Genomic DNA, 12431 nt, shown 5'->3' with positions numbered 1-12431 from the left:
TCTTACTCTTTTATCAGGGAGCTATAGCAGATCCTATAACCGTTAAAAGGGAGTAGAGCCCGTAACATACCTGATCGAGGAGCGGTGCCAACCAGTTGAGGGTTTGTCTCAGCCCCTTGACTCTCGAATACCCGTGGAGTCAGGGAAAAAATATAATGGAAAAACTAATCTGTCGGCCAGCTGAAGCTCCAACTCAATCCCTCGACTCCCGAATACCCGTGGAGTAAGGGTAGAAGATAATTATTCGTCAGGATCCTCCAGGGTTGTGATAATGGCGGAGAACCTCCCAATGTCGTCCATCTTCACATTCCAGAACAGGTGGAGAAGTTCTCACAGACGGCGCCAAATTGATCCTATCCAGAATCTACGTCAGACAGGCCGCCGGTTGAGGTGGATGGAATGTTGATCGAATCGCGATGCCCCAGAGGGGGGTATGCTGAGATGACTTCTATGTTGACTAAGTTGTGAGAAGTCCTCTGGCCAATGCTATCTGCAGCTAACGACTGTGTTTCTCCAGTCCCTGGTACCCCGATGCTCGAGGTAGATCCAACGAATATATAAGTAACAGACTAAGACGTACAATAATGAAATGAATGGAGAGTGAGTACGGAAACGTGCCCTAGCCTAGGGGGTGCCCTCGGATGAGACGCGGCTCAAGTTGTTGTGATCCGGAAAAGTAGATGACCCTGAGCAGGCTGGAGAGCTAGATCTGACAACGTGGAGCCGGACACGGTGGGACGAAACTGGATGCGACCTAGACACGTAGGCCGAGATAAGACACTAGTATGTAGGCCGGGATAAAATATCGGCGCGCAGGCCAGACTATAACAATAACCCGAATGATAGACACAAAGCACACAGTTTGAAATACAACTGCGGCTCGCAGGCTAGGACACAATGACAACACAGGCTGGAACACGACACACAGGCTGGGGCAGGATAACGACGCGAAGGCCGAAACACAATAAACCACAGGGAGACGAACGAAGTTGGGTCCACTACTCGTGGAGTTAGCCGGTATAGGGCTGCGAGAGATGGTGGAGCTGACCTTGTAAGGCGTGAGGGCAGCTCGGCAAGCTATGGCCTGAGGACAGCGATGAAGAAGGGGAGAGGAGAATGCTCCGACGGTAGAAATTGTGTCGGACTTGTGCTAGGGGTACTGGCGAACGGAGGCTGCTAGCCGAGGGCCGTGGAGCGGTAATGGTGGCCGCTGTCGGAGCCGCGAAAGGTGTCTGGTGTCCATGGCGATGACTTGGCTTGCAGGGTGGTCTGCGAGGCCAGCCGGCGGAAAGCGCACAACGAGGAAGATGACGGGAGAGTGTTGGCGTCAGGCCGTTGATGGCGGAGAGGCTGCCGACGGGCGACTATGGACACCAGAAAAGAGAGGGTTGCCGACGCGTGGTGGCGAGCGTGAGAGGTGGAGGCGGTAGCGTGGTCGTTGGGAGAAGAGAGAAGAAGAAGCTGCGGTGTCATCACGTGGGTTCGTGCAGTGGCAATGGCGTGAGGAGGAGAAGACGACGCTGAGGCATGAGATGGTGTCGGCTAGCGCAAGGCGGTGGCGAAGGTGGCCCTCCTATGCATCATCCTCCTCCTGGCGGCGAACCAAAGCCCCTTGTGTGAGGCGGCAAAGAAGATTAGAAAGAGGAGAGGAGCGGCGACGACATTGGTGGTGCACGAGATGATGGCGGCGGAGCAAGAAAATAACGAAGAAGGAAAATGCCGCCCCCTTGTTATAGTGTCTCCTCACCCTATTAATACTTGATCATGATTTAACTAAATTACCCTTCTTTTTCTCTCTAATTCCTTCTGAATCCTTAATCAATATCCGCATCAATTATTATACCTCTAATAAAATGGTAATGTTGAAATAATATTGGATTTATGTGCGACTCAATTGAAATCGTTGAATTTGTTGTAGAGATGGTGAAATGGGACAACCGAGTTTGTTAGAGTTGTGGCTAGTTGACCCATTAAAGTAATATGCTAAGCTCGATTGATGAGAACCATCATGTGTTGGGTTACACATGACTCATAATGTTAGGGTGTTTTTTTTAAAGAATAATATATAAAAATAAAGTAAATAATTTTTTAGAAAAATAAGGAAAATATTTTAAAAAATCAATGTATTTAATTTATTGTAATTTAAATTACTTGTTATTATTATTTTTTATTTCTTTATTTTTTTTCTCTTTTTAATTTGCAAGTTAAATTTTTGCAGGGTAGTGTTAGTCTAGATTTTTTATCGCCCGATATAATCCATAGGCTCGATTATTTTAAGCGAAACAAAAAGAAAAAAAAAATCAACAACTCACTATATTTGAATAAAAAAATACCTTCGCCTGGAGTCAAATTCTCATTGATGCAGAGGAATAACACAGTTAAATAATTTAATTCTATTTCAAATTATTAAAGTAGTATAAATTATTAATAATTAATTTAGCATGATTCTATCCTTATTCGAGATCCGTTTTGGTAGAAACTTGGAGTGCTAGACTATTTTTCATCTTACTATTTTTTTAAAGAATTTAAATTTTTTAGTAATTAATTTGGGTGAAATTTAAAATATATATATATATATATATATATATATATATATATATATATATATATATATATATATATATATATATTCCTTTCATATTAAAAAGTAATTTTAAAAATTATTAGTATTTTTCTTTAATTATTTTTATATAAAAAATATATATTACTACGGTTCTCTTTAGTTTCACATTTTAGGATTAACAACACCACTAGTGGAGAAGGTTTTATAATTATATTAGATCGACGATGTTAGAAAGTATATCTTTGTCAATCTTTTGGCTAAGAGATCAAGTGTAGTATATATTTTTATCAATTTAATATAGGTCAGATTATCTGGTCCGTAATCTCTAGATCTCTCTTAGTCCCTTCCACAATTTGCACATCGAATCACGATTAGAATCCAGTCAAAATTGGCTATGATTTTACCTAGGTTCATCTTCTCACTCAGATTGTAGTTTGAGTTGAGACAGATGACCGAATGCCACCAACGATGGGCAGGTCACCCCTTGCTTAGCGCCATATAGTCTGTCCACCACCAACGGTCTTCACACTTCTGCCTCGATCCAAACTATAATTTGAGTGGGAAGATGAATCCAGGGGAGATCTCAGCAAATTTTGATTGAATTTCGTAATAATCCAACGTGTAAATTATGGAAAGGACTAGGAGTAGATCAGGGATTGCGAACTAGAGGATCTAAATTTTAATTTAATATATGATATACAAAATTAAATTAAATTACACATATTTATATGTTATATTATGCATACAATGCGCGTGTAATGATTAATAATTTATTAAAAAATCAAAATGAGTTTATTCAATTTTAATATTTTCTAAAAGAAAGTAGAGAATTTTTTAAAAAAAGTTTTAAAAAATCAGTTAGAATTTTTATTAGGATACTAAATTTTTATTATTATTATTAAAAGAGTTTAGTACTCTATGAATAATAAATCTTGTTATTAATTTATTAAAAAAATGGATTAGGATCCAGGCCATGCACAGCTTTAACCGGGCTGAGTCAGACCGGATTTGAGCGGGCCAATCAAGCGATCTCGGATTTTGGCGAACGCAATACAATTTGACACCTTTAGGCCACCTTGGTCCATCTATAACCTTACAAATTATCACGAATCTGAAAGTATAAGCTCCCATCGCGACCGTTGAGTCCTTCGTTTTCATTTCCCCTGAGCCCCCGATTCCCCCTTCTTTCCCAGTTGGATCGCGATGAGACTGCGGCCGCCGCCGTTGCCTCCACTGAGATCATTCCCTCGCGCCTTCCACTCTCGCTCCGCCGCCACCTCTTCCTCTTCCTCTTCTGCCGGATCCGGAGACGATTACGCCGCCCTCCGCCGGAGTCTATCCCTTCTAATCTCCCCCGCCCCCTTCGACAGCTCCCTCTGCCAGGAGACGCTATCTCGTCTCTGCCCCCGACGCCTCGAGCGCATCCTGCTGGACCTCGGATCCTCCCTCATCCGCCCTAAACCTGCGCTTCGTTTCTTCTCCTTCGCCTCCGACAGCTGCGCCTTCCGCTTCACGCCCCGCTCCTACGCCATCCTCCTCCACTCCCTCCTCCGGTCCAACCTGACCGATGCATCCCGCCTCCTGCTCCTTCGCCTCCTCGATCCCCGTTCCACTGTTGCTCTCTTCCTTGACGACCCCGATCAGCGGTTTCGTGAAATTGTGCTTGCCGTCGTCGAGACCGCCCCGTCCAGAGACTCGCCTGCATTCGACCTCCTTGTCCACCTTTGCTGCACGCAGCTCCGCTTGGATGATGGGGGAATCGTTGTCTTTGGCATCATTACCGGGCAGGGGCTCTGCCCGTCTCTCAAAACATGCAACTTTTTGATGTCTTCATTGACAAAGTCCAAGAATCTGGAAGATGCTCAGATGGTGTTTGATCGAATGCGCAAGTTTGTTTCTCCCAATGTTTACTCGTACACCATGCTGATCGATGCTCTTTGCAAGAGACGGAGGGTTGAGCAGGCAATGGCATTGTTCTCGGAGATGGAAAGTTCAGGAACACTCCCCAACGTGGTAACTTATAATTCTCTGATTGATGGATTTTGTAAGAAAAATATGTTGGATGAGGCATTGAAAATAAAGGAGAAGATGACTAGAAGCTCAATTAGACCAAGCATTGTCACATTTGGCATTCTCATCAATGGGTTGGTCAAAATGAATAGGTCTGGCGATGTGGATGCGACCCTGGCTGAAATGCAAGAGATGGGACTGGCTCCTAACGAGTATATATACAACACATTGATAGATGGGCACTGTAGGAAAAGGCAGTTCACTGAGGCAATGAAGTTAAGAGATGAAATGGTGGCAAAAGGTGTCAAGCCAAACCAGGTTACATTAAATGCCATTCTACAGGGATTGTGCAAGGCAGGGGATATGAAGCAGGCAGAGTATATGATTGATGAATTATTGGCAACTGGGATGGAAATAAATATAGGTCTATTTCATTCAATTATATTCTGGCTTGTCAAGAAGGAGCATAGAGTAGATTCTGCAATGCGACTACTATGGGAAATGCTGCTGAGGAACTTGAGGCCTAATGAATCACTTTTAACTGACTTGATTGTTGAACTCTGTAGCCAAAGTAAGCATCAAGAAGCCATGGAGATTTTGTCAAAGATGATGGACAAAGGTTTTGGTGTGAATATTGCAACTTCAAATGCATTGATTCACGGACTTTGTGAGTCAGGGAATTTAAAAGAGGCAACTGACTTTTTCAAATCAATGTTTATCACGGGAATTGTGCTGGACAATGTAACATACAACATCTTGATATCTGGATGCTGCAAACATGGGAAGATTGAGGAAGGTTTTAAGCTTTGGGATGACATGGTTCAGAGAGGATTTAAACCAGACATTATTACCTACAACACCATGATACATGGTTTATGCAGTTTAGGTAGAATAGAAGAGGCAGTTAGGCTTTTGAATAAACTAAGGAATGAAGGCATGATTCCTGATCTCTTTACTTGTAGTTCCATGATAGATGGGTATTGCAAGGTTAAGGAGATAGATAAAGCAAAAGACTTTCTAAAACACATGGCTACTTTTGGTTTAGAGGCAAACATTGTCATCTACAACTCACTTTTGAGTGGATTATGTAAGATTGGCAATATGTCTGAGGCATCCATGCTTGTCGATGAAATGACACATAAGGGCATCTTACCAAATTCTGTTACTTATGGTATCCTTTTGCATGGTTTCTGTGTCACTGGTAACCTAGAAGAGGCTAGAAATATTTTTAAAGTGATGAAAGAGCAGAGTTTGGGCTTGGATGTAATCGGTTACACTATACTTATCAATGGGTACTGTCAGTTAGGTCAAATGGACGAAGCTGTCAAGATTTACAAGGATATGATTAATAGTGATTTAGCCCCAAACAAGTTCACATATACTTCATTGATACATGGTTATGCTAAAATGGGAAACCAGGAAGAAGCATCTAAACTTTTCAATGAAATGCTAAATAGCGGCATTGTCCCTGATTCTGTCACATATAATGCTCTGATGTCTGGATTCTGCAAGAATGGTCAATTAGACGAGGCTTTTAAGATATCTGATCAAATGTGTCAAGCAGGTCTAATGCCAGATGACGTTAGTTATACAACTTTAGTTCATGGAATAACTTCTTCGTGAAGTTGAAAATGATTGTTCACCTGGAGGAGATACATCAAAGAAAGCTTTCAGAGTTAGCAAGAGAAAGATATGGCTATGATGCACCTTGTTCATCTCCCGAATTCTTAAAGAATCCCATTGCCAAGATGGGGCAATCAATAAAGAAAGCTGCACAGAGTGTCAGTCGAGTTGTGGAGTTAACAAGTATCTCAAATTTTGCATGGACTCAAATTCAAAAGTGAAAGAAGAGAAGTTCATTCTGATACGTTGCTCTAAGCTTTCTAATATCTAGTAGATGAACTATTGATATCCATTTGACACTGTAGGCCATATCAGCCTGAACACGAACTCAAGTCATTTAGGCAGCAATGTTTTGCCTTCTTGTTCATGTAATTTTGCAACAAGAAGACCAGATGAAGCTTGATTCTTCTTTGGGAGCTTGATGGATGAATGTAAAGATTGCTGTCTTCCACTATATGCTGCTTTTGTGTTCTTAAAGGTCATCTATCTTCTCTAAAGTTCGTTATCCTGCATCTGAGCTACACCATCTTATTTCTTTACGTTGTTACTATCATAATCTTATGAACTATCTATATTTTGCAGCTAGCCTACTAGAAGCACATTCAAACTACAAAAACATTGAGGTATATTTTTTAACACCTACGCAAATAAATGTATTCATCTTAGATATGCACTCTTAAGTTGTATTTCTTGTCATTGAAACTGCTGTGTTTCTACCAAAGATTTTTTACTAACAAAAACATCAGAAACATCACATGGCTTCAAGCTCCAACTTGAGCAAAACACTTTCTCATTCTATCCACCACTATGGAACAATTTAAATCCATATTATTTTTTTCACAGCAACATATATTTGTGTACCTTATTTTGTTAGATTTGCTAATAGTTTGATGCCTTTCGTATTTGACATCCCCATTTGTAAGGAAGATGTGTAGAGTATAAGCATCTTGTCTTGTAGTTTTGTTGAAACTATGCACTTCGGATGAATATTTGTGCCACTAAAGTTGTTGGAGGTTTCACATTTTTTATCATTATTGTTGATGTTAAAGATGGGCTCGCATTGTATGTGCCATGCTCATTGTTTCTTTGTACATAATGACGATTGCATTTTTGTGTAGTTTGTTGACTGAGTTGATAATTACTGTTTTGCTTGGGACTTGGTTTTACAACATGCCAAGAATTTTCATATTGCAAATTGTTGTTTCATTTTCAATTAATTTGTAAACTTACAATGTTTGTGCCTTTTTTTAATAATTGCATTTCCTGTCTTGTGTATGAATCTTTCATTGTATGTTTGCTTTATAGTGATAAGATTTGTGTTCCATATGAATTCCTATGAAATAATTGCAAAAATAACCATAGAAAGCGTATTCTTATGAACTATTTGTTCCTATGGAATACTTATTATCATGAAATACCTATCCTCATGAATGACATACATGTTCCCGTTATTCCCAATTATTTTAAATTCATAAAAGAATAATTATTCATTACTTTGTTATAAAAATTAGTCTTATTTTTTCTATCTTTTATACAACACATTTGATTGTTTTAGTTGAACTAACTAAGATGGACCCAACAAATGAGCTAGCTGATCTTGATTGGTTGGTAGGTTTAGATAGGATGGATGGGTAGCATGGGTTAATATCCAATTGATTTGATTGGTCTAGATGGGTCAATAGATTGGTTGATTTGGTCCATCTGTTTGATGGGCTAGTTGGTTAGCTCGACAGGACGATAGGGCTGAAGAGGAGGAAGAAGAGCTCCTTATTTCTTCCCAATGTGCAATGAAAGCAATTCCTCTTCACTATGGGTTCTTAACTTTATGCAATTCTATAGTAGAAAATAACTCTTTTAGAGTACATACCTCTACATTTTACTGCATATGGAAAGTGCTCACCATTAATGCCATTGCGTGTTAGTGGAAATCTGTTTAGTGCTAACAATCGAGGCTAGGATTACAATAAGAGAGCATAGAAATTTAAGAAGTTAAGCACAATGTGTTAGTCTTTGCAAACTTCTTGGTCCTCTATTAATAGCGTTCAAGCTATCTTCAATCCAGACTCTTCAGTTCTGCAATAGGCCAATCGACTCAATGCATTTTTAGTCGACTATTTTAGTGACAACTTTAGCCTTCAGTCTTTCAATGAAGCTCTCACTTGACTCATCTTGTCACCAATAGATTGTTAGCTACAATGACTACCCCCAATCATTTTATGTCGACTGTCATCGATCTTCCCTGTTAGGAATTCAATCGACTGTCTAGTTGAATCAACTTATCCAGTAGAATGCACAATCAGCTAAGTTTTGAATATAAATATTCTATTTGTGAGCCAAATATAAATATTCTATTTTACTCAACACAATAGTTGACTAAATCTTACTACAATTAATTTAATGGTTGTCAAAGCTACTTGACTCTCACAATTCAATAGTTTATCTTTGCAACTTGATTTTGCTCGCTAGGCTATCTGCCGTATGGTCGCAAATGCACTGTGTTCTCAGTTCATTCAACGTCTCATCCTTCGTTTGTTTGCTTGCGCAGTTTGTCTCCTCCAGCTATCGAAAACATTGTTAACTCGATGCTTCTCATTATGTGATTCCTCGGATGGCTCAAGTCATCATTCTTTGCTCTCTAATGGACTTCGAACCATAACTTTAGTGTGCAAAATCAAGTTCTACGAGCTTCATGTGCATTTTATTAAATTCCTATATGGCTGTATGTACCTATGAAGTACCTTGGTATGAGATCAATCAGCTCTCCATTGGTTCCTTGGTCTATGAGTAACTTCCAACTTTATTAATTTCTTTAGTCGGGGACGAGTGTGCACAATAGAACATGCTTGGTCTTCCCATCCGTTGTACCTGTCTCGTTGTTCGATCCATCGATTATTGTTAGTGATTCCACCATGTAGATCAGGGTTATGACAAAATCAATTGAGAAACAAATCTCCATTCTTCTTTTCCAAAACTCGATTGATGACCGTAAGCTAGAGGAGGTGCTTGAGCTAGCTAGGCGCTGATTGGGCAAATAGCACATTTAAGCTGTCTCAACGAACACGAAATTTTCACACATGTGGGGCATTGTTTATGCGGCTAGTGTTACGCATAGCTAGCACTCTTGGTTAGCCCGCAACACGTGGTCGTGCCGTTAACACAACATGTAGTGGTGCATCCAACCCATGCATTGTGCACGTTACTAGATCGAACAATGTCCTTAGTAAGGGGACGCCTATCTCTTTCGTATAAAAAGGTAAAATTACTCGACTAGTGGAAGAATGTGATGGTAGCAACAACTATCGAATCACAAGAAAAGGGGGCGGCAGAGGGGGACCAATAGTTTTGGGAAGAGAACGAAGGTGGGAGAGCAACCAAAGAAGAGAATCCTAAAGTTGTTAGAAGTTTGCGAGCATGTGAGAAATTTAAGGAAGCTACTCAATGGGCATTTGGGCCCACTCCATCTGATTGGTGGACATTACAAAGGTTTTGAATGCGATGATCGAGATGTTTGGTGTGACCTCACAGTTGAATCAGACATTTGCTAAATTTCGTCATATTTGATCGATCATGACTGGATCTTGTCACCGACAAGAGCAGAAATCTGAGAAAGTTGTCTGAAAATCGTCGTCGATCATACAACAAATGCTCTGGGCTGAGATTTCGGCATGGAGAAGAAGATTTTGGCATACAGCAGCTCGTTCCACGTATCTGGGAGCCCCGGCAGGCACCAGTGGATGCAGTCGGCGTAGCTCTGAGGGTCAGCGAGCTGCGCCGGCGACAGCGGACCCCACTGCTTCTTGTAGATCTGCGTGTGCGCGTCCTTCCGGTACTCCGACAGCTGCGTGATGTTCAGCAGCGTCACCGGCACTCTCGACCGCCGGAGCACGTCGCCGGCGACCCGCATCATGGACTTGCTGGTGCCGGAGCCCCAGTAGCCAGCCTCCCCGATGGGCGCCGTCTCGTTGTAGCAGTTCCCGGCGGGATCGCCGCCCCATTCCTTGCTACTGCAGAGCGCCATTCTTCTGTTACCGTCTTTTCGTCGAATCAGATTGCACAGAGCAAATTTGTGAGAGTGATCGATTCACCTCGGGTGAGACGGCGACATGGTGACGAAGACGACTCGGTTGCGGCGAGCGTCCATGCTTTCCTCGACCCACTTCACCGTTCTCCTCAAGGCCAGCCGGTAAGCGTCCTCCGTCGCCATCTCCGTTATGTTCTTCGTCTCGCGCCCAAATGGCCCTCGCCTGCACGGCCAAGTTACTCGGTGTTACGAAGGAATTAGATCGAAAAGCGGGAGAGGAGAAGGAGGCAATCGATCACAGGATCTTCATCTTGCGGCCGGCCATCCACCACAGGTAGGTGTTGAAGACGACGATGTCCGCTCCCTTCCAGTATCGAGCGTGCTTCATGATGGAGCCGACGCGGGCGATCCGGTCCGTGATTCGGTGAACCACCGCGTCGTCGGAGTTGGACTCGACCAGGAACGGCGCCCAGTAGAACTCGATGCTCGCGTCGTAGTCCTGTCGGATCGTCGACGGAAGGGGTTAAGCATGGAGGAGGAGGAGCGGCGTGGATGCTCGATATATATCGCGTCGCGGGAGATCCGTACCTTGGCTTTGAAGACGGTGAGGGAGCCGAAGGTCTGCATGGATTTGGCGGCGTCGGGGATGGCCCGGTGGAGGAGGCAGACCATCGACGTGAATTGACCCCTGTTCAGGGAGTCGCCGATGAACATCAGCCGCTTGCCGCGGAGCTTCTCCAGCATGAAGGTCGCGTTGAACCTGAAATATTGGAAAATAATTAATGGAATTCGATCGGAATTCACGTGATTGGAGGCATCAATCTCGAAAGTGAGAAAGAGAGACAACGAATCTCGTTGACTACCTGGGCAAAGAGCAGGCGCTCGGCTGCCAGCGCCAGTGCTGGTAGCCGGAGTCCGGCCGGCCATGCGCCTGGCAGGTGAGCTGCGGCTGGATGTAGGGGCACTCCTCCTCCGCGTACAGCGGCCGCGCCGCCGGCTCGTACACCCACTCCCCCGCGAACACGTCGCATTCCGCTGCGCCGTTCTTGTCTGCAGCTGCAACTCGCGCTTCCGCGTCAACTTGCTGCTCGGTGCGGTAGCGACGGTGGAAGGGGCGGATGATGATGCAGGAGAAGTCCTCGCTGTAGAGGACGAAGACGAAGACGACGAGGGAGAAGACCAACACGTGGGAAGAGAGGCTGCGCCTCCGGCCTTGGCCATGCGCCGCGGCGGCGGAATGCTTCATCGGCCGATGAGCTACCGGCGATTCTGAGAGAGAAGGCGATTGAACGGGTCTCCTGCTTTATTAATTCACTCAACGCGTCGCCTGCTTGCATCATAATAAAGCTTCGTTTTTTTCTTCACAAAAAAGAAAGAACTTTTTAAAAGCAAATTAAAGAGAATTTGATTGGTTGATTTATTTATTTATTTTGGTTTAGGTAAATATATTATTATTGGAACGTCTAGTAGAAAATGTGGAAAGCAAACACGTAGTGGTTGGGTGAACACTGAAAAGGGCTTAACTTTTCACCTAACTCGGGGTGCATGTGTACTATTTATAGCCACCCTAATAATTTCACCATTAGTTCATTTAATAAGCTAACTTGAGAAGGAGAAGTTAGATTGGATCGTCACTAAGTTAAGAGAGCTTTAAATGTTTAACATGGTTTGAGGTCATACTTTTGCTCTATGTCCTACATTTGTCTAGCATGTCACCCTTGAAGATTTTCATTAATCGACCCTCTTAATATGAGTGATCCTATCTGGAATCTGAGTCAAACGAAGATCGGATGAGTTGTCGTTGGTGTTGACGGAGAGGCGACTAGGACATCCTTCTCATATGCGCCTACAAGAACAGACCCCCATGTGGCGTTGACGGACAACAATGACTGAGCCGGCGATACTTGAGCTCTGCACACACTTAGATAAGCACATGGAATATTAGAGGTCAGAAACTATGGAAAAAGTCTTTAGAGTAGACTCTCCGACGCTTAAGTCAGGTACTTTTTCCCCAGAAGAACAGTGTACGAAGGAGAAAGAAAAGTAGAAGACAAGTGCGAATGTACGAGAGAGTACACCTGCGTAAGGGAGAGAACCTCCCTTTTTATATGACAGTGCGTACCTCTGGAGTCTGATTGATGTCAGGGAATGTCGGATGTCAGGACCTGTCTGGTGATGAAGGGCACGTGACACCCTCTTGTGGACTGGAAGAAG

The 12431-nt window shown here is 43.0% G+C and overlaps 2 protein-coding genes across 3 annotated transcripts; one reads left to right on the top strand and one right to left on the bottom strand.

Moving 5' to 3' along the window:
- Positions 1 to 3714: 3714 nt before the first annotated feature.
- LOC121981506 (pentatricopeptide repeat-containing protein At4g19440, chloroplastic-like) lies at positions 3715 to 8972 on the top strand. 2 transcript variants are annotated; one of them, XM_042534067.1, is made up of 3 exons: positions 3715 to 6674; positions 6779 to 6819; positions 8742 to 8972. In XM_042534067.1, the coding sequence occupies exon 1, from the start codon at positions 3767 to 3769 to the stop codon at positions 6194 to 6196; it is 2430 nt and encodes an 809-aa protein (XP_042390001.1). In that variant the 5' UTR covers positions 3715 to 3766; the 3' UTR covers positions 6197 to 6674; positions 6779 to 6819; positions 8742 to 8972. The 2 variants fall into 2 exon arrangements, with proteins under 2 accessions (XP_042390001.1, XP_042390000.1); XM_042534066.1 differs by lacking the exon at positions 8742 to 8972 and having other exon boundaries at positions 6779 to 7382.
- A 656-nt stretch (positions 8973 to 9628) lies between these two features.
- On the bottom strand, positions 9629 to 11550 carry LOC121981505 (protein trichome birefringence-like 33). Its single transcript, XM_042534065.1, has 5 exons — positions 11081 to 11550; positions 10806 to 10977; positions 10517 to 10716; positions 10282 to 10440; positions 9629 to 10200 (listed from the first exon to the last, which is right to left on the bottom strand). The coding sequence occupies exons 1-5, from the start codon at positions 11461 to 11463 to the stop codon at positions 9828 to 9830; spliced, it is 1287 nt and encodes a 428-aa protein (XP_042389999.1). The 5' UTR covers positions 11464 to 11550; the 3' UTR covers positions 9629 to 9827.
- Positions 11551 to 12431: the final 881 nt, after the last annotated feature.

This window comes from Zingiber officinale, chromosome 5A (assembly GCF_018446385.1).
Source record: "Zingiber officinale cultivar Zhangliang chromosome 5A, Zo_v1.1, whole genome shotgun sequence".
In the NCBI taxonomy this organism is placed as follows: Eukaryota; Viridiplantae; Streptophyta; class Magnoliopsida; order Zingiberales; family Zingiberaceae; genus Zingiber; species Zingiber officinale.
This window is presented reverse-complemented; position numbering and strand designations above follow the sequence as displayed.